The following is a 24,123-nucleotide window of genomic DNA, read 5'->3' on the forward strand; positions in this document are numbered from 1 at the left end:
TCCATTCATTCTTTTCCAAGGACACGCAGGAGGCGTGTCCTCTGCGCACAGACCCTTAGGCCCCGCCCCCCACGTCTCCCCGGATTGGTCCCTGAGAGGCGGGGCCGAGGGAAGAGCCCAGTGCGGCGCGGTGGGGGCGGGGCGCATGCGCGGGCTGGGCAGGGTGGAGGAGGAGAGGAAGAGCTGCCGGAAGTAGGCGGCGGAGGTGGTGGCCGGGCAGGCGGCAGCTGCCAGGGAAACCGAGGCGCGGGGCTGAGGGCCCGCAGACCCGCAGGCCCTGGGATCATCACTGCGTCCGGCGCTCGGGAGACCCGAGGGCTCCCTTTGCCTGGGCTGAGGGTCTCCCGTCCGGAAGCCGTCTCTGGACTCAGGTCTTCCCCTGAGCCCGCCAGGGGGCGCCGCACTGAGGGGGGCTGCGGAGTCTGGGCGGGCGCCGCTGACCCCAGAGGGGCTCCGGGTGGGGAGAGGGGAGAGGGCGCTCCCCCGCTCAGGAGGCGCCCCTGGGCGGGGGGCCGGGAGTTCTCAGCCCCGGACTGGGGCAGGGGTCTCTGGGGGCGAGGAGGGCGCGCCGCCCCCTGCCCCCGCCAGCACCCTGGCCATGACGGGCAAGTCGGTGAAGGACGTGGATCGGTACCAGGCGGTGCTGGCCAACCTGCTGCTGGAGGAGGATAACAAGTTCTGTGCGGACTGCCAGTCCAAAGGTAGCGCCTCGGTCGCGGCGGGCGAGGGGCCGGCCTGGCTGGGGAGGGGTCTGTGGAGCCGAGGGCGCCCGAGTCATCTTTGAACGGCTAGGGGTGCTGCTCTTGCGTTGAGCCTGCTGGGCTTCCTGCAGTTCGCGGGTTGGTGTGGGCAGAGGTTGCGAGGGCGGGAGTGTGTGCGCGCGCGCGTGTGGGTGGCGTGGGTGGTGGTGGTGATGGTGATGATGGTGATGATGGCGGGGAGGAAGGGGTGAGAACGTCTTCCTCTCAGGGGCTCTGAATGAATTCTGGGCCGACTGTCAGTCCAGAGCCAACATAGCAGCCTTCCGCTTGCAAAGCTGGGGATGAACTGCAGTGTGTGTGTGTGAGAGGGAGAGAGAGGGAGAGGGAGAGGGAGGGAGAGGAGGCAAGGAGGGAGGTGAGATGACGGATGGGAAAACTGCTTCAATGATTTATAAAGGTGGTGCTGCCGCCTGCGTTGGGTTGGCAGCTCCTGTCATTTTACAGCCGTGCGGAGATCTGACACGGTGCTTAGGGGCTTTTCGTCTTCCTGCATGCGTGCTGTGGGAAGCTGCCTTATGCAGTGGCACAGTGCGGATTTCTCGACAGCCTGGCCCTGGCTTGTGAAGTGCGTTGGAGGCCTGGTGTGTGTGAGTGTGTGTGTGTGTGTGTGTGTGGTGGCAGAAGCTAGCAGATTTGGCTGTAGTGCAACATCCATTTGATCAGCAGAGAGGAAGAAGCAAGGAATTCACTGGATTCGTTGCTTCATGGTGCTTACCCTTGTAAAGGTGAACTAGGATCACTGCAAATGGGCAGTGCCCTCAAAGAGTCAGGATTTCAATACAATTGAAACTCAGTGTGATAGAAAGGCTTGGTTATTAGGAAATGTTTGCATGTGACATTTGTAGATCATTGCTGTTATGTGTGAGGGGCTGTTGTTTGTGATGCAGTGGCTTTGCCAGGGTTCTTTGCCATGTAGTGCCTCGGACAGATAACATTCAACAAAAACTGGAAGGTATTTTAAGAAAGGAAGTGCATGCTTAATCGATGCTTGCACTCAATTCTCTTTTATTTTAGAATAAGGTTATGTAAGGAGGACAGGGCAATGATACATTGATTTAGACACCTCCTAGTATATTTTGGTGACCTCTACCAGTAGATAAATGGGATGCACCACTAGGAAGGCAGGTGCCCAGACTTCTTTCCTGAATTTTTACATTAGCAAAAGTCTTTCAGAACCAGTTGATGTTGAGAAGGTTAATTTCTTATAGGTTCATTCTCCTTAGCTCTGGTGTTGCATCTATCCGAAGATTCGGTTTAAAATTTTGGAGTGTGTCTTGGCTTTACTCAGATTCCTTACGTCCTCAGCTGACAGAGCTCGGGCAAGGGTGCAGCAACCACCCGAGTGAGCATTGCTACAACTGGGGAGTCAGATGCCATTTTGATGATTAGTATCACTCCTGCTCCATTTTTTGTATTACTCATATACTTACTCACATCCCAATAAAAGATAGCATATGGCAGAGAGCGGTTGATTCACTACTTCCAAATTTTATGGGTTGCTTTACCAGGGGATCAGGTAATGAATCACTAGTCAATGCTTAATGAGAACTAGTAACTGCTTGCTTGACTAGCTTCCGTTGATGGGAGAAGCCTGGGTCCTGAAGTAGTTTCTTTTCAAGTTAGTTTTACATTGGCCCTGCAGTCTTCAGTGACTTGGCTATTGTATTAAAAATGAAATGACAATGAGATACTTATCTGTGCATTTTGTTAAATAGGCATTTGTTGAGGCCTTAGCTGTGCACTTGGTGAATTATCTCGCCCATTCCACCCTTTGGGCCCCTCTCATTCATTTCCCCTTCCTCTTTTCTAATTTTGGTTGTTGTGATGACCATGTGGACAACTATCAGATGCTGGAAGGAAGAGAGACTTGCATCCTAGTTTGTTTACTTGGAGGAGGAATTTCAAAACAGTTGGCTAGAATAAGTTTTGGGTTTATCTGTATTCCTGATGTCAAACAGAGCTAAATGTGCAGGGTTGGTGAGTGCATGCTGATCCATCAATATTTAATCAGATGATAGAACCTAGACTACAGACCTATGAGCAGGTATTTTTAAAAATAGATTTATTTTATTTATTTGAAAGACAGAGTTACAGAGAGAGAGAGAGAGAGAGGTCTTCCATCTGCTGATTCACTCCCCAAATGGCCACAATGTCCAGAGCTGAGCCAATCTGAAGCCAGGAGCCAGGAGCCTCCTCAGGGTCTCCCACATGAGTGGAGGGGCCCAAGGATTTGGACCATCCTCAGCTGCTTTCCTAGGCGCATCAGTAGGGAGCTGGAGGGTAAATGGAGCAGCCACGACCCTAAGTAGTGCCCACATGGGATGCTGGCCCTGCAGCCCGGGGCTTTAACCCGCTATGCCACAGCTCCGGCCCCTAGCAGGTATTTTTGAATTGTTCCAAAATCAGTGTTTGAAGATGGCCCTCCTTTTTCAAGTCTTATACTTTTTAAGGAATTATATTTTTAGTAAACATAGAGAACAAGCCTGTGTTCTTTTGACTTAGTAGCAGTTTTGTTGCTCCTGGGGTTTTTAACACTTATGAACACAAGGCTTACCAGTGACCTGAGTGGCACTGGAGTGACTCCAGTGAGAGAAAGGAAGCTGCTGCAATACTGCCTTTAAAAAATTGCCTTATCTTGTGCTAGGTGTGAGATGTGGTTTCTTTATCACTCAGAGCCCTGGAGTTAGTGGGCCCTTTAGGATAAATTTTTGGACTGACTTAACAGAGGACAGTTCCAGTTATGTCAGTGGTAACCTGGCTAGATAAGGCCAGGGTCCATTTTGGGGGTACTGTTTATGGAACAGGTGGTCCTTCACGTTCAGGGTCGTATTAGCCCAAGGCGTGGTCTTTAGCTCTGCAGTTCCAGATTGTACCCCTGGGCCTGGACTAGCTCCCAAGAGACTGGCTTAAACTGGACACTACCTTATTTACTGTGAGAGGATCTACCTTTCTGATGACCTGAATACTTGTGTCCACTGTTGGGACACAGTTGTCTCGGTGTCAAGGTTTGTGAGAAACTGAGAGCATTTAATGGGCTAAGAATTAGAGAGGAAGGCATTTGATGGTCTTGAGGAATATTTCCTTCAAGCCTGTGAGCCATCACATGGAATTGTGGATGCTGACGGAAACTTTATGATAATAACTCTTCACTTTTCCCTTCTGCTGCTTCCTATCTCATGCTTCACCTTGCATCACCTGGGCAGTGCTTGTGTTCCAACTCCTGTTAGGTATTTTTAAGCTTTAATTTACTTTTTGAAAAAGGTAACATGTTCATATAGTTCAAAATTCTGAAGTTCCAAAAGAGAATATATATATTGAAAAGTTAGCCTTCTCTGTTCCCTTGGCCACCATTTCCATCCCTGGAGGTAACAACCAAGCACTCTTGGCAATTTCCTACCTGACTTTTAAGATGTAATACATAGGGGCCAGTGCTGTGGCATAGCGGATAAAGCCGCCACCTGCAGTGCTAGCATCCCATATGGGCACCAGTTCGAGACCCGGCTGCTCCACTTCTGATCCAGCTCTTTGCTATGACCTGGGAAAGCAGTGGAAGATGGCTCAATTCTTTAGGCCCCTGCACCTGCGTGGGAGACCTGGAAGAAGCTCCTGACCCTTGCCTTTGGATCGGCACAGCTCCGGCTGTTGTGGCCTTTTAGTGAACCAGCGGATGGAAAACCTTTCTCTGTGTGTCTCCTTCTCTCTCTGTGTAACTGTGGCTTTCAAATAAATAAATAAATCTTTAAAAAAGACAAAAAAAGCTAAAAAGATGTAATAAATAAAATAAATACATGCCATTTATATGCATTCCTTTTCAGTGCTTTTATGCAAATAGCAGGATATTACTTACAGTCTGGGCACTTTGCATTTTTCTGTGAACAGTTTAGTGTGGAAGATGTGACGATTCTGTCTCCCCACACGCTGAGAAACTTCTGATTGTTTGAAGGCATTTTCCAGGGCGACCTCCGGGTTATCTGTGTTGCATTGGGAGACATTCTTAGGTGATTTGGGGGACAGCTGCTCTCATTGAAGACCCCTTGGGGAAATGTCCTGGACCTGGCCACAGCGCTCAGTAGCCCACCTTTTAGGCAGCCGAGAGGCAGAGGAGTGGAAGGGGCTGTGGCCGTGATGTCGGAATCTGTCTCTCCACCCGTTACTCTGCTTGCTGTGGCTTAGTGACCTTCAGCAAGCCACCTCACTTTCTCAGTGTCCGCGTCTTAGGCTGGGAAAGTGCCTTACAGACGAAACTGTCATGCAGATGTGAGCATGGTTTACTGTCGCCATTGTTGATCTTACTGATTTTATCTAGATCTCACTAGTTTCATTTTTGACTATTCCCTTGAAATACTCTGGTTACTTACTGGAAGCCACAGTTGGAATGACTCACCCAATCATTCCCCAGTCTTTAAGCCAAAACCATTTCCTATATATGGGAGTTCTGGCATTTTTGCAGATGTTCTTTATGGTACCCTTGAGAACGGCCTCTGGACGTTTCCTGACTTTTCAAGATTAGACCAGGGAATTTTTGTGTGTGGAAATTTTCTAATAGTCCTAAATTTTACCTCCTGTGAATTAGCCCCCAGCTTTGCTTTACATTTGTTTTCCCTCAGTAGCTAAACCCCTAGAATATTAAGCTTCCTATCAATTTTTAATTATTTTACCTCTATCTGTGACCCCTTTTGAGAGATAAAAAATTCCATCAGCCCTAGACAACAGGAGTTCTGCTTCCATTTTTAGTTGTTAAATGGCCTCCCGAGCCAAGAGCAAGTAACTTTCTGGGTCTTTACAGATTATGTACCTCAATTTTGAAAGTCATGGTTAGATTGACATGGTTTTACTGACAGTAATGTATCTAAAGTCTAAAAGCCGTCTTTTACTATCAACATATTAAATCTGCTCTCTGGGAGATACTTTCCTATTTGTTTTATTTGTCCTTTAAATAGCGTCCTGGAGCTGGCATTGTTGCACAGTAGATTCAGCCCCCACTGAGGCGTCAGCTCCAAGCACTGCTTCTAGTCTCAGCTGCTTTTCTTCTGATCAAACTACCTACTAACACACTTGGGAAGGCAGTGGAAGATGGCCCAAGTCTTTGGCCTCATGTAGGAGACCCAGGTAGAGCTCTAGACTCCTGGGTTTGGCCTGTTCTAGTCCTGGCCATTGGGGCCATTTGGAGAGTGAACCAGCAAATGGAAACACTTTCTCTCTCTCTCTCTCTCTCTCTCTCTCTCTCTCTCTCTCTCTCTCTCTTTCTCTCTCTCTCTGTCACTCTGTCTTTCAAATAAATGACATAAATTCTAAAAACAAAGCAAAATGTCATTCCATAGTAGTGAGAAAAAGTACAAAATGCTGTATCTTTTAGTGGGAACTCTTCACAAACTATACTACATATATTCATTGGTATTTCTTAAGCACTTCCGTTGTGTCAGACACTGTACCAGGAAGTATAGATTAAAAGACAGGACCTTTGGTCACAAGGAGTTTACGGTCTAATGGAGAAGCAGGTGTGTACAGCAGATACATGATGCAACAGTAATTATCACTTATGGCATTGAGGACTGGGGGAAATGAAAGCATTGAAGAAGGCGAACAGATCTTCCCCAGGAAGCTATGGCTTCAGAGAGACCATTAGGCTAAATCTTCAAGGATAAACATGACTCTGCCAGGTGAATTCAGGGGACTCTGCCCTTGGTGAAGAGAAAGACAATGCGCTAAGCTTCTGTGATGTGCTGTATCGTGTGTGCCAGAGTCAGAGGAAGGACCCCTTAGTGTAATTTGACTGCATGTTGGGGAATGTTGGGGGGTAAAGTTTGACAGCATTTGGCCCGTGAGATTAAAATCCTCTCTCTAGTTGACTTTGTGTATGGCACTGAGGTTATGAATATGCATTATGTGTTAGGCTCCCTGATGTGTAAGAAGCCCACAGTGTTGTCGGTCTACCTGCTACACCAATGCAAGTCTAAGTATTGCATGTGAGAAATGCTTTCTAATTGCTGAATAGTTAGACAGGTCCGAGTGTCAGGCCCACAAGATCTCCACCGAAATGTATTTTCATGAGTACACTAGCCAGGAGTAGACATTATGTCATTTCTGGAGCAAATGCTTTTTTTTTTTTTTTTAAGATTTATTTATTTATTTGAAAGTCAGAGTTACACAGAGAGAGAAGGAGAGGCAGAGAGAGAGAGAGAGAGAGAAAGAGGTGTTCCATCTGCTGGCTCACTCCCCAAGTGGCCACAACGGCCAGAGCTGCACCAATCCGAAGCCAGGAGCCAGGAGCTTCTCCTGGGTCTCCTGCGTGGGTGAAGGGGCCCAGAGATTTGGGCCATCTTCTTCTGCTTCCCAGGCCACAGCAGAGAGCTGGATGGGAAGTGGGGCAGCCGAGACTTGAACGGTCGTCCATATGGGATGCCGGCCAAGCAAGCGGCAGCTTTACCCGCTACACCACAGCGCTAGCCCCAAGAACAAATGCTTTTGATTCTGATTGATATGTAAGAAGATAATGTTGTGGATATCTGACGTGTGCTCTTAGTTGCTGTGGACTATGGCCATGTGAACAAGTATCTACAGCCTCAGTATACTTTGCAGCAAATCTTTTGTTTCTAGATGAATCAGGAAACTACTTACTTTCTGCGTTTTTCATCTGATGTCATTATGGTATGTAGGTGGTAGCTTTCTTGGGCACTGTTGTCTGTATAACTGTTCACCACATGAGTCATTGTCTGTTTTTGTTTCTGCCTGAAAATCCTATCTTGGAAATAATGGCATGCTATTGGTGACTGTAACACTACTCATTACGTACAGTGCAGCTGGCTTTGCGTGTTTTGTTGATGGAATCTGTGCCACAGAGAAGGAATAAAGTAGCTTCTTTATTTTCATTTTTTAAAATTTTTTTAAAAAATAATTTTTTAAACAAACATTTATTTATTTGAGTGGCAGAGTTATGGGGTGAGAGAAGGACAGAGATGTATCTTCCATCTGCTGGCTCACTCCCCAAATAGCTACAACAGCCATGGCTGGGCCAGCCCAAAGCCATGAGCTAGGAATTCCATCCATGTCTCCCAGGTGGGTAGCAGAGGCCCAAGTACTTGGGCCATCTCCCACCACTTTCCCAGGCACGTTAGCAGGGAGTTGGATCAGAAGTAAAGCACCTGTGACTTGGGCTGGTACTCATATAGAATGCCTGCATTGCTGGCAGTGGCTTAACCCGCTGCACAGTGCCAGCCCCTAAAGTAACTTCTTAAATTGAGTCATACTCAGTCTCTTTAACCGATATCCCAAGCGAGAGTTAGCGTGCAACACATGCAGGCTTTATTTTCTAAGCATATTCTATGTAACTTTTGTTGTTGTGTTGTTGTTGTTCAAATCCTTATCACAGTTGTACTTCTGTTTAAGTAGATACTAACTCTGAAGAAATTCTGTATTGGCCCCTGGAATGTGAAAAGGTAGGAACCAAATTTGTGTAGAGTAGACACCTTAAAGAGGATTCATTTTTACCAGATTCCTCTATTATTAAGGTGGTATTCCTGTACTGGTTAATGTTTTACATCATAATTTGCCACACTTAATGTGTCCACTAGACTGTCAGCTCCGTGAAGGCAAGGATTTGGGCCTGTTCATCTCCTTTGTCTTCCCAGCACATAGACTGGCATAGATTGGGCTTTTAGTAAATCTTTGTTTGAGTGATTGGATTCATTTTTGTGATCTCTAAATCGCTTGTTCCTTACTGGAAGAAATTGTTTACAGATTATCTGAATAATTGTTTTAATTATTAGGAAAGCTATTCATTTTCTGAATTCATTTTTATTTTCTGAAAAATAAGTTTTAAAATATGTTTGAGTCAGGGACCAGTCAGGGAAACAGAAGCCACTGTAGGTGGTACAAGCAGAGGGAACTTAGTATAGGAAATAGGTTACTCAGGGGAGATGAGAGCCAAGAAGCTTCACAGGGGCTGGCGAGGGTCCCCAGAAATGAGCAATACTTGGGGGTGCTGTTCCCCTAAGGAAAATAAGAGGTGCTGGTCTCACCAGATCCAGAAGGCTGCGCCATTGGTGTGAGCTCGCAGCGTGGAAAGAGGAGCTGTCTGGTGGCAGCTGGAGCGAGGCCACTGCCCTGCTGCTCCCCTCCTCCTGCCTGTGTCCCCACCACTGCCTCCAGCTGACAGCTCACCTAGAGGGGTTGGCAAGGGAGCCTGCAGGCCAGAGTTCCCTGATGGAGTGGACCCGGGGCAGGACCCAAGTGCAAACAGGCAAGGACACAAAGGCACTCGAGATGGAACGCTTCTCCCTATTTGCATTATTTTGGACAAGAAATAAGAAGGATTTCCAAGCAAATACAAGCTTATGTGCTTCTAAAGGATCTTGATCATTGCTCAAACAATAACTAACTGGTCCCAGGAAGTAGTGTAACAGCTCAGGGGCAGCCCATAGAAATACGTGTGTGACTAGGCAGGTTGGTTTCTGTTGAATCTGTCTGTGACCGTTGGCTGCTGCCAGGAGGGATTTATCCTTTGGTTACTCAGAAAATAGGTTCCCACCCTGTCACTTCTGGGAAGTCTCGGGCATGTGCGTGTCCACCGCAGTCAGTAACACAGAAGATACACAAGGAGAATTCCGAGGAGTGCAGCCTTTGCTATGGCATAATCTTCGCTGGATGGTTAAGGGGACTGTGGTGGGGCGGATTTCCCTGGTGCCGCACCGCCTGCCCCACCACAGCCTGAGACAGCTTAGCGCTGGGTGAGAGGAGTGAGGTGGCTGCATCTGTTTGCATCTAAGTGGGACCCCCAAAACCATTTTGGCTTATAGGGGAATGTTGCTGCTCTTTCTTTCAAGGTAAAAATTCCCAAGTTATTGCTACCAATTTTCTTCTTGATTATTAAAGTGTTTAATAAGTTATACCGTACAAGTTCAGCACTTTCTAGAAGTGCTTTTTTTGTCAATCAGGTCACCTGCATTTGGGCCCTTGCTGCATTAATGGACTTGGTGGAACTAGGCCAGCAAGGTTTTCAGTACAGGGAGAGTATGTTTGCTTCCAGGTGTTACTTTTCATGGAGCTCATACATACAGGACCTTCATTCTTTGAGTAAAGTCCCTAACTGTAAAAATCACATAGGTTTCGTTGTCTTTCTCTTTTCTCCAAAAAAATTTATTTCCTCTTGGCAGGTATTACTGCAATTCACAGGTGTAGTTAAAATGTAATCTGGTGTTTTAAAAAGCCTATCAGACTGCGTCCCAGAGTACCAGTTATTTTTAGCTAGTCCATTTCAAATGAAAAGGTACAGCTATGCGTTTTTGAAGCCTCATGTTTAATAATTATAATATCTTGCTACCATGTTTGACTTCCCTTTCCCAAACTTTCTCTTTCCCTACCCCACTCTTCTGGATCCTGTATTTCCCCACAGGCTTTGCGAATGCTGGTCCATTGAGGGCTGAGCTGCAGGTCCTTCCCCAGTGGAAACCCCCCAAGATGAGCCAAATCTGCCTGCAGCTGTGGCCATCCATCAGCGTAAGGTTGCCCTGGGGATTGTCTGCAGTTTGTCCGACTTCTCCCTTGTCTCCCGTCTTCCCTCCTGTGTGGCTGAAACGTGCCCTGGAATCCCACCTCTGTAGCATGTCCCTGGATAGTAATTGGGTTTATCATTGCTGCTGCGGTTCATTTTCAGTTAAAGCTAAATGACTTTCTGGCCATTTTTGCCCACCCCCTCCCCCCCAGTTTGGGTCTTTCTTACACACACTCTAGTTTGCTTTTAGACGTGTAGAATGCAGTTGAAGTTCTGGATTCCATGAGGCCACTTGGAGGATATATTGATCTCAAGTCACAGTTTTCACAAAGACATTTCTTCATCCAAAACAATGATGAGAACTGGGTCTCTCAGGTTTCGTGACATTTCTTCTCACCCCAAACACAAATAGTAACACACTCATTTTATGATGTATTGAAAACAGTCGAGCAATTGCAAGTCGGGGAGAGAATCTCAGCCGGGACTGACAAGCCTGTCCCAGCAGTGATCAGAGCAAACAAGCACCTTTTCTCCTTCCTTTCTTCAAGTCACCCTGCTGGCTTTCGCAATAACTGCTAGTGGCGGAGAGACCATGGATCCCCACGCCTGTACCGCAGAGCTGACATCTGTAAATGTGGGTTTACGTGTTAATCCCACAGCATTTCTTCACCTCGTTTGCCTTAAGTGCACACAAAGTACATTTTGTTGTTTAACTTCTTCCTCTTTTCTCGTCTAACTGGAAGTCCCCAAATATGTGGATTTAGAAATGAGTTTCCTGGTGTTTCTGGTTTTTTTTTTGGTCTTAATATGGCTTAGATAGTTGTTTTTGTTCTCATGGTTTTGAAAAATAATTTCAGAATATTTTTAAATGCAGGCTGGTGACGTGCAGCAGCATACAGCTTGTGGCGGGGGTGGTGTTGGAGTCTTTTTGTTGGTGGTGGTCTTCGTGTGAAAACTGACACAAGCCCTCAGAGGAGGAATAGAAAGGAACCTCCCTGTTCTCACCACGATGCTTTTGTTCAAAATAGCTGTAAACCGCAGGGCTCAAGGAAACCAATCCGAGTGTGACAGCTGGTCTGAGAAAGAAGGGATGGAAAGAGGCAGGCTCTTCTGCCGTGTTGAAAGCACTTTTACCGAAAGAGTAGCTGTTTGGAACAGGGGTCGACTTTGTCTCTCTGAAAGTAGACCCAAGGATTTTGGTTAGAGGAACTGTGCAGTCTGAGGAGAAATTTGAGAAGAGATCTTTCCTACTGTGTGGCCGCTGGGTGAACGTTCCCCGCTTGTCTAACAGTAAAGGGAAGCAGCGTTTAGTGCAGGAGCCAGGTGGACTCCAGTTTAGCTCCTCCAAGTGCCCTGACTTGGTTCTGAGCCTCATCCTTGTGTACGGAAGCAGACAGGTGACTCAAATCAAGGATCCATTTTATGGGCAGAGTAAAAATAGGTCCCAGTTTCATTAGACTTCTTATGTGTTTAAGGAAGAAAAAAAAGAGAGATCTGTTACCATAGAAACAGATTTCCAGACCAGTTGTTTTTGTGTGTGTGTGTCTTATGGGATCTGGGAGGTGGAGAGGTGGAAGGGTCCTTGTGTTTATTATCTAAAAATAAAATCAAATGCTGTTTCTTAAAAGTGAAAAACTTTATTTTTTCTGATTATGAAAGGTATCCATATTTATGATGAAAAGCATGGGAAAGTTTGCAAAAAATAAAACAATGTGATAATAGGTGATCCTTATTACCTGTTATTTTCTTGCATTTCTACCATGATTTTATGGCATCATTATTTTGCTTAACATTTATCATAAACATTTTTCATGACAATAAAACCTTTAAAAGCCTTAATTTTATTACATCATTGGAATGACATCATTCTTTATTTAACTCTTCCCCGATTGTTGGGTTTTTCAGCTTTTCAATATTATAAATAATGGTGCAACATATATTTTTATATTGCTGTTAGGTTGAGTTATTTATGTGTTCAGTTTTGAGTAGTCACCAGGGCTTTCTAATTTTTAAAAGTTGTGAAGGGGGTGGCCTTTGGATTGAGCTGTGGTAGAGCAGCTTGCATGAGGGCTGCCATTCAGAACTGTTTCACCCTGGTAGACATCTGTTGAGGCAAGAAGTGAAGAACTGGAGAGAACCCTGGTGTGACCATAGGAGCAGCTTTTGGGTCACATCACAGCACAATGGGCCAGGACTTCACATTATATGTCTGATGTGTGGTAATACTGTTGTGCCATTGGTTAGCATCTTATGTTGTTTATACAGTACTGGTTCACCCCTTGGAAAGGCGAATTAGAGGCCCTGTGTTAGTAGAAAGAAGATAACAGCTCTTGTTTTACTGGTTCTATTTATTTATTTATTTAAGAACAGGACTTTCCTTAGACTACATGAGGACAAGGACTGTGTCTTCATGTGTATCTGTATAATTCATGTGATGTCTGGCACACTGTGTCTCTCTTCCTGTCATGAGCATTATTGTTCTATTAATGTGTGTTCAGATCCTGTTCTTGTTTTGTTTTCTGGCAGTCACTTTCATACCGTTAACCCAGATATCTGAAGATCTGTGGCATCCCAGGAAGCCGAGCAGGTGAATCTCCTGGTTGCTTTGTGGTAATTGCTTCTTTGTGCCATGTCAGTTGTGTGCTTCTGGCATCTGTGTCGCCCAGGAAGCTGGAGCCAGTCACGAAGCTAATCCTCCGCTCTCTTGGTAGGAGGTTTCAGTATGACGCATCAGCCTGGGAAAACGTAGCATACGGTGTGAAATAGGAGGCTGAAGCAGCAGTCCTTTAGCCCTTTCGTGGGATGGGAGTAAATATTTGGACAGGGTTCTCGGGTGCCATAGAAATTAACAATAACCTCCCGGCAGCTGTAGAAGCTTTCCTCGTACCCATTGCAACAGGTTTGTTTAAGGAATTTGACTTTGGCTCTTTTGAAGCAGTGATTTTGTTTCCCGGCAGACCTGCCCTGGCTTCCTCTGCGTGAGGTTCCCTTTCCAGGATCTTTTCTCCACGTGGCTTGCATCTGTGCCCTACCCCCTCGCACTGCACCTTTCGACCTGTACTTATTATACTCAATTCCAAAACACCTGGGTTTTGAAACGTCATGGTGGATGTTTTCCTTTTTTGCAGGGAAACTCCCTACCTTTGCCCTTGTCCCTGAAGCCAGGGCTGTTTGGGTGACTAGCATTCAGCATACCACCTGACTAACCTGTACTTTGATCCCAGAATTCATTTCTGTTCTGTGTTTGTTTAGAAATGCAGTTTCTCTGGCCTTTGGATGTGGCTGTGATTTAATTAGGCCGGCACTGGTTTTTTTTTCTGCTTGCCATTGGTTGGGTCGGCTGTGATGTGTCAGGAAAGCTGCTGCCCTCTGTTGTGGCGAGAGGGGCATATCCGTAGTCTCCATGAGGACTCACTAGTTCACTTGGGTTCTGTATAGAGCCTCTGCCTATGTTTCCTTGGAAACTATTTAAAAATGCTTTCTGCCTGGCCGCTGGGTGTTGAGTCATCATATGTTGGATTCTTTCCTTCCAGGCCTCCTTTGAAGGAAGGGGAATGTGGCTGGGAAGAGATGTAAGTCCCCACTCTCTGTCTCAGATGTTGAGCTTCTCATTGGGGCAGAGTTGTCATAAAGAAGAACACCTAAAGAACAGGGTACCGATTTAGTGACCATTGGGGAGCGCCTCCTATGTGTAACACACATGTGTAGGGTGTATGTAGATCGTTCTAATTCTAGTCCAGCTGATCATTTCTTCCATGAACTTGGGCAAGTGATCCAAGTTCATTTGATCTCTCTGGGCCATGGTTTCTCCAATAGTATTTAGACTACCCTAATCCTTATGGTTCCTCCCAATTCTAGAACTGTATCCTTCAAGGGTTTATCTGTTAGAAAACAAGAGAAGAGGCTTTTCAGAAGAATTGGCATATTCTAATATTTCACTGCCTCAAAGTAAATGACTTAAAAGTGGCTTCTCTAGAGCAGCATTTCTCAGCTCAGCACTATTAGCATTTCTGATATCCATTGCTGTGGGATTGTCCTGTGCATTTTAGGATGCTTGGCAACATTCCTGGCCTCTGCCCACTAGATGCCAGTAGCATTCTCCTGCTGGTTGTGACAACCCAGTATCTCTCCAGACATCAACATCGTCCCCTCAAGGGGAAGCTTCTTTGGGTGGGAGCTGTTGGTCCAGGGGGAGAAAAGTGGGACTATTTGAATGTGGGCTTATTTGTTTATTTATTTATTTGAAGACAGAGTTAGAGAGAGGGAGGGAGAGACAGACACAGAGAGAGAGAGAGAGTGAGAGCGAGAGAGAGATTGATTCTGCTGATTTACTTTCCAAATGACTGCAGCAGCCAGGGCTGGGTTGGTCCCAAGCTGAGATCCAGGAGCTTCTTCTGGGTCTCCCATGTGGGTGGCAGGGGCCAAAGTATTTGGGTCATCTTCTTCTGCTTTCCCAAGCACATTAGCAGGGAACTGGATTGGAAGTGGAGCAGCTGGGACTCGAACCGGTGCTCATGGGGGATGCTAGCGTCAAGGGCAGCAGGTTAACCCACTGCACCACAATGCTGGCCCCAGATGTGGGCTGTTTTTAATATCAGTTTTCATTGTCCTCTGCTGCTAATTACCTGTTTTATTAGCAGGCATGTATTTCGTGCTCACTGTATGGAAGTGAATGCCAGCACTTGATTCGAGGGAGTTTAATGGTAATAGTGTGGAAGTGTCAAGTGTGGAAATGATTGTCAGCTCAGCAGTCCTTCCCTACACACCTGCTCCCAGCAGCCTGCTGTTGGTTGAGGAAGTAATTGAAACGTATCCAGGCATTTACTTGCAAAGGCTATCAGGCTAGTATCCTAGGAGGCCCCAGGGTTTGTGAATTATGGATAGGACTGGGTCTTGTGTATTCAGAATCTAGTGTGAAGGCTGTTACTCCTTCAGCTACCAAATGGACGAAATTAATCTGTCATCAGTATGGTGAGACCAGGTCTCTGTCCTGGGGATGGAGGATGGAGAGCATTCTCAGTGGGCAGTGGCTGGGTTACCCTTCTTTAGTAGCATCTTCTGAAGATACACCCCTCCCCCTGCTCTGTGGGGAGCTTCAGTATTTTTTTGAGAACTGAGTAGATACTGGTTGTTACAAAGAGGAACTTGAGCCTTTAACCTGGAGTAACCTTAAAAAAAAAAAATGTAAAGAACTGACTGTCCCTAGGGAATAAAGACAATAACTTTTTTTAAAATTAACTTATTTATTTGAAAGGCAGAGTTACAGAGAGGCAGAAGCAGAGAAAGAGAGAGGGAGGTCTTCCATCCACTGGTTCACTCCTCAGGTGGCCACAACGGCCTTAGCTGTGCAGGTCCAAAACCAGGAGACAGGAGCTTCTTCCTGGTCTCCCACAAGAGTACAGGGGCCCAAGGACTTGGGCCATCTTCCACTGCTTTCCCAGGCCATAGCAGAGAGCTGGATCAGAGGTAGAGCAGCCGGGACTCGAATTGGTGCCCATATGGGATGCCAGCACTGCAGAAGGCGGCCTTACCCGCTATGCAACAGTGCCAGCCACAAGACAGTAACTTCCGGCAAGGCAAGTTTGTGTCGTTTACCCCAAGTGAAGTCGTGAGTGCTAGGAAAATAGTATAATTATAATGTCAAGTTTTCAAATAGCAGGTTCATCTGGCTCATTTTGGAATGGCTGCCTAGCCTTTAGCTTAGCAATCCCTTCCTACATACTACTCCCTATAGCATGTGTTAGCCACTGAAGTAGGGACTGAAATGTATTAGATTTCTCATATGTAATTTTTATACATGTTACATTTGCTATGAAATGTCTATTTAGATTGAGATTGAGTAATTTTGATTTTGCTCCCAATACTCTTAGTTTTCCTTCACTTAAATGTTTACTTATTTTCATCTACTTGAGAGGCAGAGTGCCAGAGAGAGACAGAGAGGGATCTTCCATCTGTTGGTTCAGTTCCAGATGCCCATAACAGCCAGGGCTGGGCCAGACCGAAGCCAGGAGCCCAGAACTCCATCCAGGTCTGCCTCGTGGGTGGCAGGGGCCTAAGCCTTGAGCTGTCACCTGCTGCCTCCCAGGATGCATTAGCAGGAAGTGGGATTGGGAGCAGAGGTGCTGAAACTTGAACCAGGCAGCCAGGCAGCTTATCCCACTGTACCACGATGCTGCTCCTCCCCATCTCTTTTAAATCCACATTCTCCACTGGGTTAGGGGCAGAATGGTGCTGCTTACTGACTGGGGTCAAGTGTGCCCTGTCAGCATCCTGGCTGGGATGCTCTGGGATCCCAAAGCCATGATTCATACACTTCAGCCTGTGGCGGTGCCTGTCCTTGGCCTCTGGCAGGCTCTGTGTTCCGTTCCAGCTGAGCCTTTGCTGGAGCCATTGCACACATGGGGCCTTCAAGCCAGACAATTGTTTGTACTGAGATGGTCTCACTGTTTGGCTCCTAATGAAATAACCTCCTTCCTGCCCCCAATGAAAGCAGCTATTTTTTTGTTTCCTCCCTCCCTTTTTCAGAGAAGCCATGTCTCAGCCACCCCTCTTCTGCCTTATTCACAAAAGCTTTGAGCAGGGTCTTTGTGTAGAGGAAATTGGCTGGAGTCAAAATATCATGGGCTTACCAGGAGACAAGGACCATCAAGGATACTCTTTCCTCTGGCTCTCTATGTAGGAGGTTTAAATTACATTTGGTTTTCTGAAACGCCAGCTGTCGTGTTTCTGCCACACAGAGATGTTAGAGAGAGTGAATCCTATCCATGGACACTCAGAGAACTCTTTCAGATTTGGGCACAGGACACAGAGGCACTGTCTAAAAACAATATCAGGGGCCAGCATGTTGGCAGGGCTGGTTAAGTCGCCTGCAGCTCTGGTATCCCATATGGGCACCAGTTCAAGTCTTAGTTCCTCCACTTCTGATCCAGCTCCCTGCTAATGTGCCTGAGAAAGCAGTGGAGGGTAGCCCAAGTTCTTTTTTTTTTTTTTTTTAAATATTTATTTATTTGAAAGGCAAGTTACAAAGAGGCAGAGGCAGAGAGAGAGAGAGAGAGAGAGAGAGAGGTCTTCCATCCACTGGTGCACTTCCCAGATGGCCACAACAGCTGGAGCTGTGCCAATTTGCAGCCAGGAGCTTCTTCCAGGTCTCCCAGGTAGGTGCAGGGACCCAAGGACTTGGGCCATCCTCTACTGCTTTCCCAGGCCATGGCTGAGAGCCGGATTGGAAGTGGAGCAGCTGAGACTCAAACCGGTGCCCATATAGGATGCTGGCACTGCAGGCCAGGGCCTTACCCGCTGTGCCACAGTGTTGGCCCCAGCTCAAGTTCTTAGGCCACTGCCACCCACGTAGGAGACTCAGATGGAGTTCCAGGCTCCTGGGATTTGGCCTGGCTCAGCTCCAGCCACTGCGGCCATTTGGGGAGTAAACCACTGGATGGGAGATCAAAACAACAGCAACAACAAAACAACGCTAAGGGGCAAATGTTTGGCCTAGCTGCTCAGAAGCTGGTTAATAGACTTCATCTGCTCTCAGGTGCCTTGGTTGAGTCCCGACTCTGACTCCTGCTTCCAGCTTCCTACTTATGTGCACCCTGGGAGGCAGCAGGTGATGACTCAAGTAATTGGGCCCCAGCCACCCCTGGGGTAGACTTGGATTGAGTTCTAGGCTCCTGGCGTTGGCCTGGCCCAACCCTGAGTGTTTTGGGCACTTGGGGCGTGAACCAGCAGATGGGAGCTCTCTCTCTCTTTCTCAAAGCAACAGCAACAACAACAAGAACTTAAATCCACATAAGAAAAATACTTATACTAGGTTTTTAAAAAGTATACTAAATTAGGCAGGTATGTTATCTAAAGGAGCTCACAGAAATAAAACCCAACAACAGAACAACCGGGGAGGGGGTGCCATGGGAGAGGCAGCGAAGTGCTATAGGCATCAGAATAGGTAGTAAAGGGCTTCACGGAGAAAAGTGGACAGAGCAAGATTGTCACAAAAAGGTGAACAGAGGGCATCGCCCTGTGACCTATTTGTTAAGAGATTTTAATTTGATCACAAAATTCTAAGACATTCTCCAAGCTTTTTTATTTTTATTTTTTAAAATATTTATTTATTTATTTGAAAGGCAGAGTTACAGAGAGGCAGAGGCAGAGAGAGACAGGTCTTCCATCAGCTGGCTCACTCTCCAAATGGCTGCAATGGCCGGAGCTGTGCTGATCTGAAACCAGGAACCTGGAGCTTCTTCCGAGTCTCCCATGCAAGTGCAGGGGCCCAAGAACTTGGGCCATATTCTGCTGCTTTCCCAGGCCAAAGCAGAGAGCTGAATCGGAAGTAGAGCAGTTGGGACTTGAACTGGCGCCCATATGGGATGGCAGCACTGCAGGCCATGGCTTTACCCACTACACCACAGCGCTGGTTCATCTCCAAGCCTTTTTAAGGGAACGTTTAAGTTAACAGCATTGTGATTTTCTTCAGACTGACTTCTGACAAGTCTAGGTGGTCTCTACTTTGATTCATCATCTTTGTTTTTTAAAAAAATCTTTATTTGAAAGGCAGACAGAGATAAGCAGAGATATCTCCCCAAATGTCTGCTAAAGCTGGGGCTGGGCCAGGTGGAAGCCAGGAGCCTAGAACTCAAATTAGGTCTCTTACGTGGGTGCCAGGAACCACGAGCCATCACCTGCTGCCTCTCAGGGTCTGTATCAGCAGGAACCTGATCATAAGCAGAGCTGGGACTTGCAGAGCTTGGTCCTGTGATGCAGGATGAGGGTGTTCTAAGCGGCATCTTAACACCCAAATGTCTGCCCCTCAGCTCCCCCCACACACACCGGGCCGGCCCAATCCCAAGCTGCTACCGTCCATGCAGTCAGCTCTAAAGAGCGCAGGCGTGTCATCTCCAGCAGTTGGTCCCGGATTTTTAGCTGGCTGTTGGTATCACGTACAACCCGCATCCCAGTTTCCAAGCATTTTTTCCCTTCAGTTTCCACACTCTTTGCTTCCATCCTGTGGTTTTTTGGGGAATGCGGTTCTAGGCTTTTCCTGAAAGTCAGTAAACACCATCCGTCATTTCCCTCAGAAGTTATTTTTCATCCTCCGAGATATTTTTAGGGTGTTTTGGGTATCCGTCAGTAGGGATTTTGGTGTATCATTGAAGGCGAGTCTTGGCTATTCTACTGCATGAAATGAGAGGGCACTCACTTTAGTTCTTTTCTGAGAAGTGAAGAGGCAGGCCTGCCCAGGTTTCCGTTGAGTTTTGCCCTACTTAGCATCTGTAACGTCGGAGGACTGTCCTCCGCTGGGAGCATCGTGAGGCTTCGCTGCTCACGTTGTCTCTCTCCTGTCACTGGCTTTATGAGACTCTTCGACATGGGCAGAGAATCTTTTGGTTAGCTCTTTTCCCCTCCTTTACTGTAAAATCAGTCAAAGCAGCACATACCAGAATTTTCCAAGGAAACCCCAAGAGGCTTGGCTCCTTTTTTTTTTTTTTTTTTTTTTTAAAGATTTATTTGAAAAGCAGAGTTACAGAGAGAGGGAGTGAATTTCCTATCTGCTGGTTCACTTCCCAAATGGCTACAATGGGGGTTGGACCAGGCTGGAACCAGGAGCTTGGAACTTCTTACAGGGCTCCCATGTGGGTGGCGGGGCCCCAGTCCTTGGGCAGTCTTCTGCTGCTTTTCCAGGTGCATTAACAGAGAGCTGGATCAGAAGTGGTGCAGCCGAGACCTGAACTGGCACCTGTATGGGATGTCAGTGTCACAGGCAGGGGTTTAACCCACAACGCCGCAACACTGGCCCTGAGGCTTGGTCCTTGACTCAGGCTTTCAGACAGTCCCACCAAGAGTGCTGCACAGTTGCCCCAGTACCAGCTGGAAAGGTATTTACTTATATAAATATCTATTCATTTACTTTGTTATCTACAGGGCAGAGACACAGACAGCCATACATCTCCCATTCATTGGTTCACTCCCCAAATGCCTACAGTGGCTAGGACTGGTCCAGGCTGAAGGCAGAGGCCAGGAACTCAGTCTGGGTCTCCCAAGTGGATGGCAGGGACCCAGCTACTTGAGCATGACCACAGCCTCCCTGGGTGCACATTAGCAGGAAGCTGGAATGGGGAGCAAAGCTGTGACTTGCACCCAGCACTCTGAAACAGGATGTGGTATCCCAAGCAATGTTATTATTATTATTTTTTAAGATTTATTTGAAAGTCAGAGTTATAGAGAGAGAGAAGGAGAGGCAGAGAGGCACAGAGAGAGAGAGAGAGAGAGAGAGAGAGAGAGAGGTCTTCCATCCGCTGGTTCACTCCTCAATTGGCCACATTGTGGTGATGGCTCAAGCCGGAGCTGCGCCGATCTGAATCCAGGAGCCAGGAGCATCCTTCAGGTCGCCTATGTAGGTGCCAGGGCCCAAGGACTTGGGCCATCTTCTGCTGCTTTCCCAGGCTATAACAGAGAGCTGGAATGGAAGTGGAGCAGCTGAGACTTGAACTGGTGCCCATATGGGATGCTGGCACTGCAGGCGGTAGCCCCCCAGGCAGTGTTTTAACCATTGCTTCAAATGCCCACTCTGGTAAAAGATTTAAAAAGGGCTGGTGCTGTGGTGTAGTAGGTTAAGCCTCTACTCGCTGGCATTCCATATAAGCACCAATTCAAGTCCTGGATGATCCACTTTGATCCAGCTCCCTGCTAATGTGCCCGGGAAAGCAGCAGAAGATGGCCCAAGTGCTTGGGCCCCTGCACCCATGTGGGAGACCCAGAGGAAGCTCCTGGCTCCTGGCTTCTGATCAACCCAGCTCTGGACATTGTGACCCTCTGGGGAGTAAACCAGCAGATAGAAAACCTCTCTTTCTGCCTCTCCTCTCTGTCTGTAACTCTGCCTCTCAAATAAATAAATCTTAAAAAAAAGATATTAAAAAAAGATTTTTTATTTAGGTATAATAACAAATGGAAATATATATATATATATATATATATATATATATATATCTGTGGTGTAGAATAGGATGTTTAGATATATGGATTCATTGATTCTGGTGCAATCAGGAGGCCCTGTGGTTGGAATTAAGAACTCACCACACCTAGGAGTCTCTCCTTCTGTGTCCCTCCCAAGATTAGGAGAAGGCCTCTGGAGGTGTGGGGGTAGGTTTTACTCTTTCCAGTTTCTCTTTGTGGCAGGAACATGACATCTGTCATCTGTACCCACAATTTTAAGGGGAACTGATGTCCTTGTTGATATATACACATGAGAAAAGAATAAGAATGGATTCTAGAGTGGCCAACTTCATGGAAGAATTTAAGCCATACTTAGAAATTTGGAATTCAATGGCTGGCATTGTGGGATAGTGAGTTAAGCCACTGCCTGCAACACTTGCATCCCATATGGGTGCCAGTTTGACTCCTGGCTGCTCCACTTCCAGTCCAGCTCCTGGCTAATGTACCTGGGAAAGCAGCAGAAGATGGCCCAAGTCCCTGGGCTCCTGCACCCATGTGGCAGATCCAGATGATACTCCTGGCTAGGCAATGACATCATCAGAACACCTTGGCAGAATGACCTTTGCAGAGCCAACAAAAATTCCAAGTGAAAGCCCTGTCCTTTCCCTTCTAATGTGTTCTGAGAATGTGGTTGAGTAATGATGGCACAGGGTGGTTGATTTGGTGATTCTTTAGCATCAGAAACATCACCTAAGGTACCATCCACTGCGGGGATAGACAGAAAGGAAGAGTCACAGCCTAGCTGGCAGTGAAGCCCTACACACTAATCAGAAAACAAGGGAAATAAGCGATGTGGAGCTCAGTTTACTGAAAGTTAATTGTCCTCCCTTTAGCCTTCTCGGAGTAGTTTAATTTTAGAGGTACAGTTACCACCTTTCAGAAGAGGTAGATTTCCAGACAATCTAATCTGGTAAGGAAATTGACTCAGAGTTGAATTGTTTGAAGTCACACAGCTAATACGTGGCACCGTCTAGATAACCCATATCTTTAGCTATGTGTATGGCAGGAGCCAGGTAAATAATACGAGATATGTGTGAGCAGGTTACTGGACTAACTCAGAGCAAGTATTAGTTTTTGCAGGACCTAAAGGAAATGGCTAGCCGGTATATAGAGGAGCTGAGAAAAGACACTGCACCCAGCTGTAGACATGTGCCCTGTTTTGTCTCCTGGCCTTTGGTTGTGCTATTGCTTTGGATTTTTTATTCCTTTCTAAAGGTTCTTTTTCAGTTATATTTAATTTTGGGCCCCGCCTCCTTGCTCAGGAGTAAAATCAGTGCAGTTCTGTGGTCTGTCAGCATTAACAACACGAGAAAGGATGAAAAAACAAAGTCTCTTCCACTAGGCCCGAGTTGCTGTCCTGTTGATTTCCTGGTGTTATAGGCCTTGATGTTTTGAGAAAAGCCATTTTAAGTTAACTACTGAGATAAGTTTAGATGTTGATTGACTGATCATTTTACCAGTGAGTGAAAACTTAGCAAGGTTCTATTTCACTAACCCTTTTCTGGTTACCTAGTAGGAAGATAATACTGCTTTTCCTCATCTCTACTGCTCTCATAGCAATCCAACAGCTCTCTCTGTTCCATCCTTGGTCTTACAGATTGAGTTGGCTCAGCTGGCTTTTGTATTGTTGAGTATATGAGTAGCTGCTATGTGCTGCTAGAATCCCCAAACTTCCATCTTTGTCTTGTGCACTTTGATATTTTATATAAATGTGGGAGGGGTAAGAAGCAGTACCAGGAGATAGGAAGTGGTAGGGAGACATCTCTCTAATAATCACTGCCATCCAACAATAGAACTGACTACCTTTTGAAGGGGAGCATCAGTGAGCCAGGTAGTTACCTTAGAAGACTTCCTCCTCTTAGTGGAGGTTGAAGCTATGAATTCTCAGGTTCTTTCCACCTCTGATTTTCTTTTTCTGTCTTTTCTTTTTTTTTTTTAAATTTTTGACAGTGAGAGAGAGAGAGAGAGAGAAAGGTCTTGTTTTTTCTTTTAAGATTTATTTATTTGAAAGGCAGTCAAAAAGAGGGAGAGAGATGATCCTTCATGCGCTGATTCACTCCCCAAATGGCCACAACAGCCAGGTCTGGGTCAGGCGGAAGCCAGGAGCCTGGAACTCCATCCAGTCCTCCCATGTGGGTGGCAGGGGTCCAAGGATTTTGGGTATCTTTCGTTGCTTCCCCAGGCGAGTTAGCAGGGAGCTGGACTGGAAGTGGAGCAGCCCATATGAGATGCAGGCGGCAGCCTAACTCTGTGGCACAATCCCAGAGCTCTGATCTTCTAATGTTCAATTCCTTCGTGTAGTATTTACCTTTGTTCCCCAATCAATCTCAGAAGTATTTCAATTCACTTTGCCTCAGACATTTCGAAAGCTTAGTTTCTGCTCTTTTTTCAAGTGTGTGAATGTGGTTGCTGACTCTTTTTGACAAACGGAAATGCCATTCTTGCAAGATGGCCTGGATGCAAAGGGACTTTTCTTGCAGAGCGTTCTGAGAGCAGAAACCTCTTGAGTAAGCCCTTATTTTGGCCTCATGGTTCCTTAAAAGGTTTGTATTTACAGAAGTTCAAAGTTACTGTTTATTGTTATTTTGGAACAAGGAACTGGATGAATTCTCTTTTGTATAAATGAAAATCGGCTTGTAAACATTTAGTACTTCCACTTAATTTCTCTAAGATCATACTGGTGATTCTATGTATCTTTTTGTTCGTAAATCAGCGATGAAGGGATATAATGAGTGAAACTGGCACTAGTTTATTTCCTTTATTTTTACTTCCAAATTTTGTGTCAGAGTAAATGGCAGCTGAGATATAGCAAATTAACTTCCCCTTCTTCTTCTTTTTTTTTTTTTTTTTTAAGATTAATTTATTTACTTGAAAGTGAGAGTTACA

The 24,123-nt window shown here is 46.3% G+C and overlaps 1 protein-coding gene across 1 annotated transcript in view; it reads left to right on the plus strand.

Moving 5' to 3' along the window:
* The first annotated feature begins 202 nt into the window (after positions 1-202).
* The window catches only part of SMAP2 (small ArfGAP2), a 54,024-nt gene continuing 30,103 nt past the window's right edge, over positions 203-24,123 (plus strand). The window contains exon 1 of the mRNA XM_062191052.1: positions 203-701. Coding sequence (XP_062047036.1) covers positions 599-701 — 103 coding nt within the window. The 5' untranslated portion in view covers positions 203-598. The remainder of the gene's footprint in view (positions 702-24,123) is intronic.

This window comes from Lepus europaeus, chromosome 5 (genome assembly GCF_033115175.1).
Source record: "Lepus europaeus isolate LE1 chromosome 5, mLepTim1.pri, whole genome shotgun sequence".
NCBI lineage: Eukaryota > Metazoa > Chordata > Mammalia > Lagomorpha > Leporidae > Lepus > Lepus europaeus.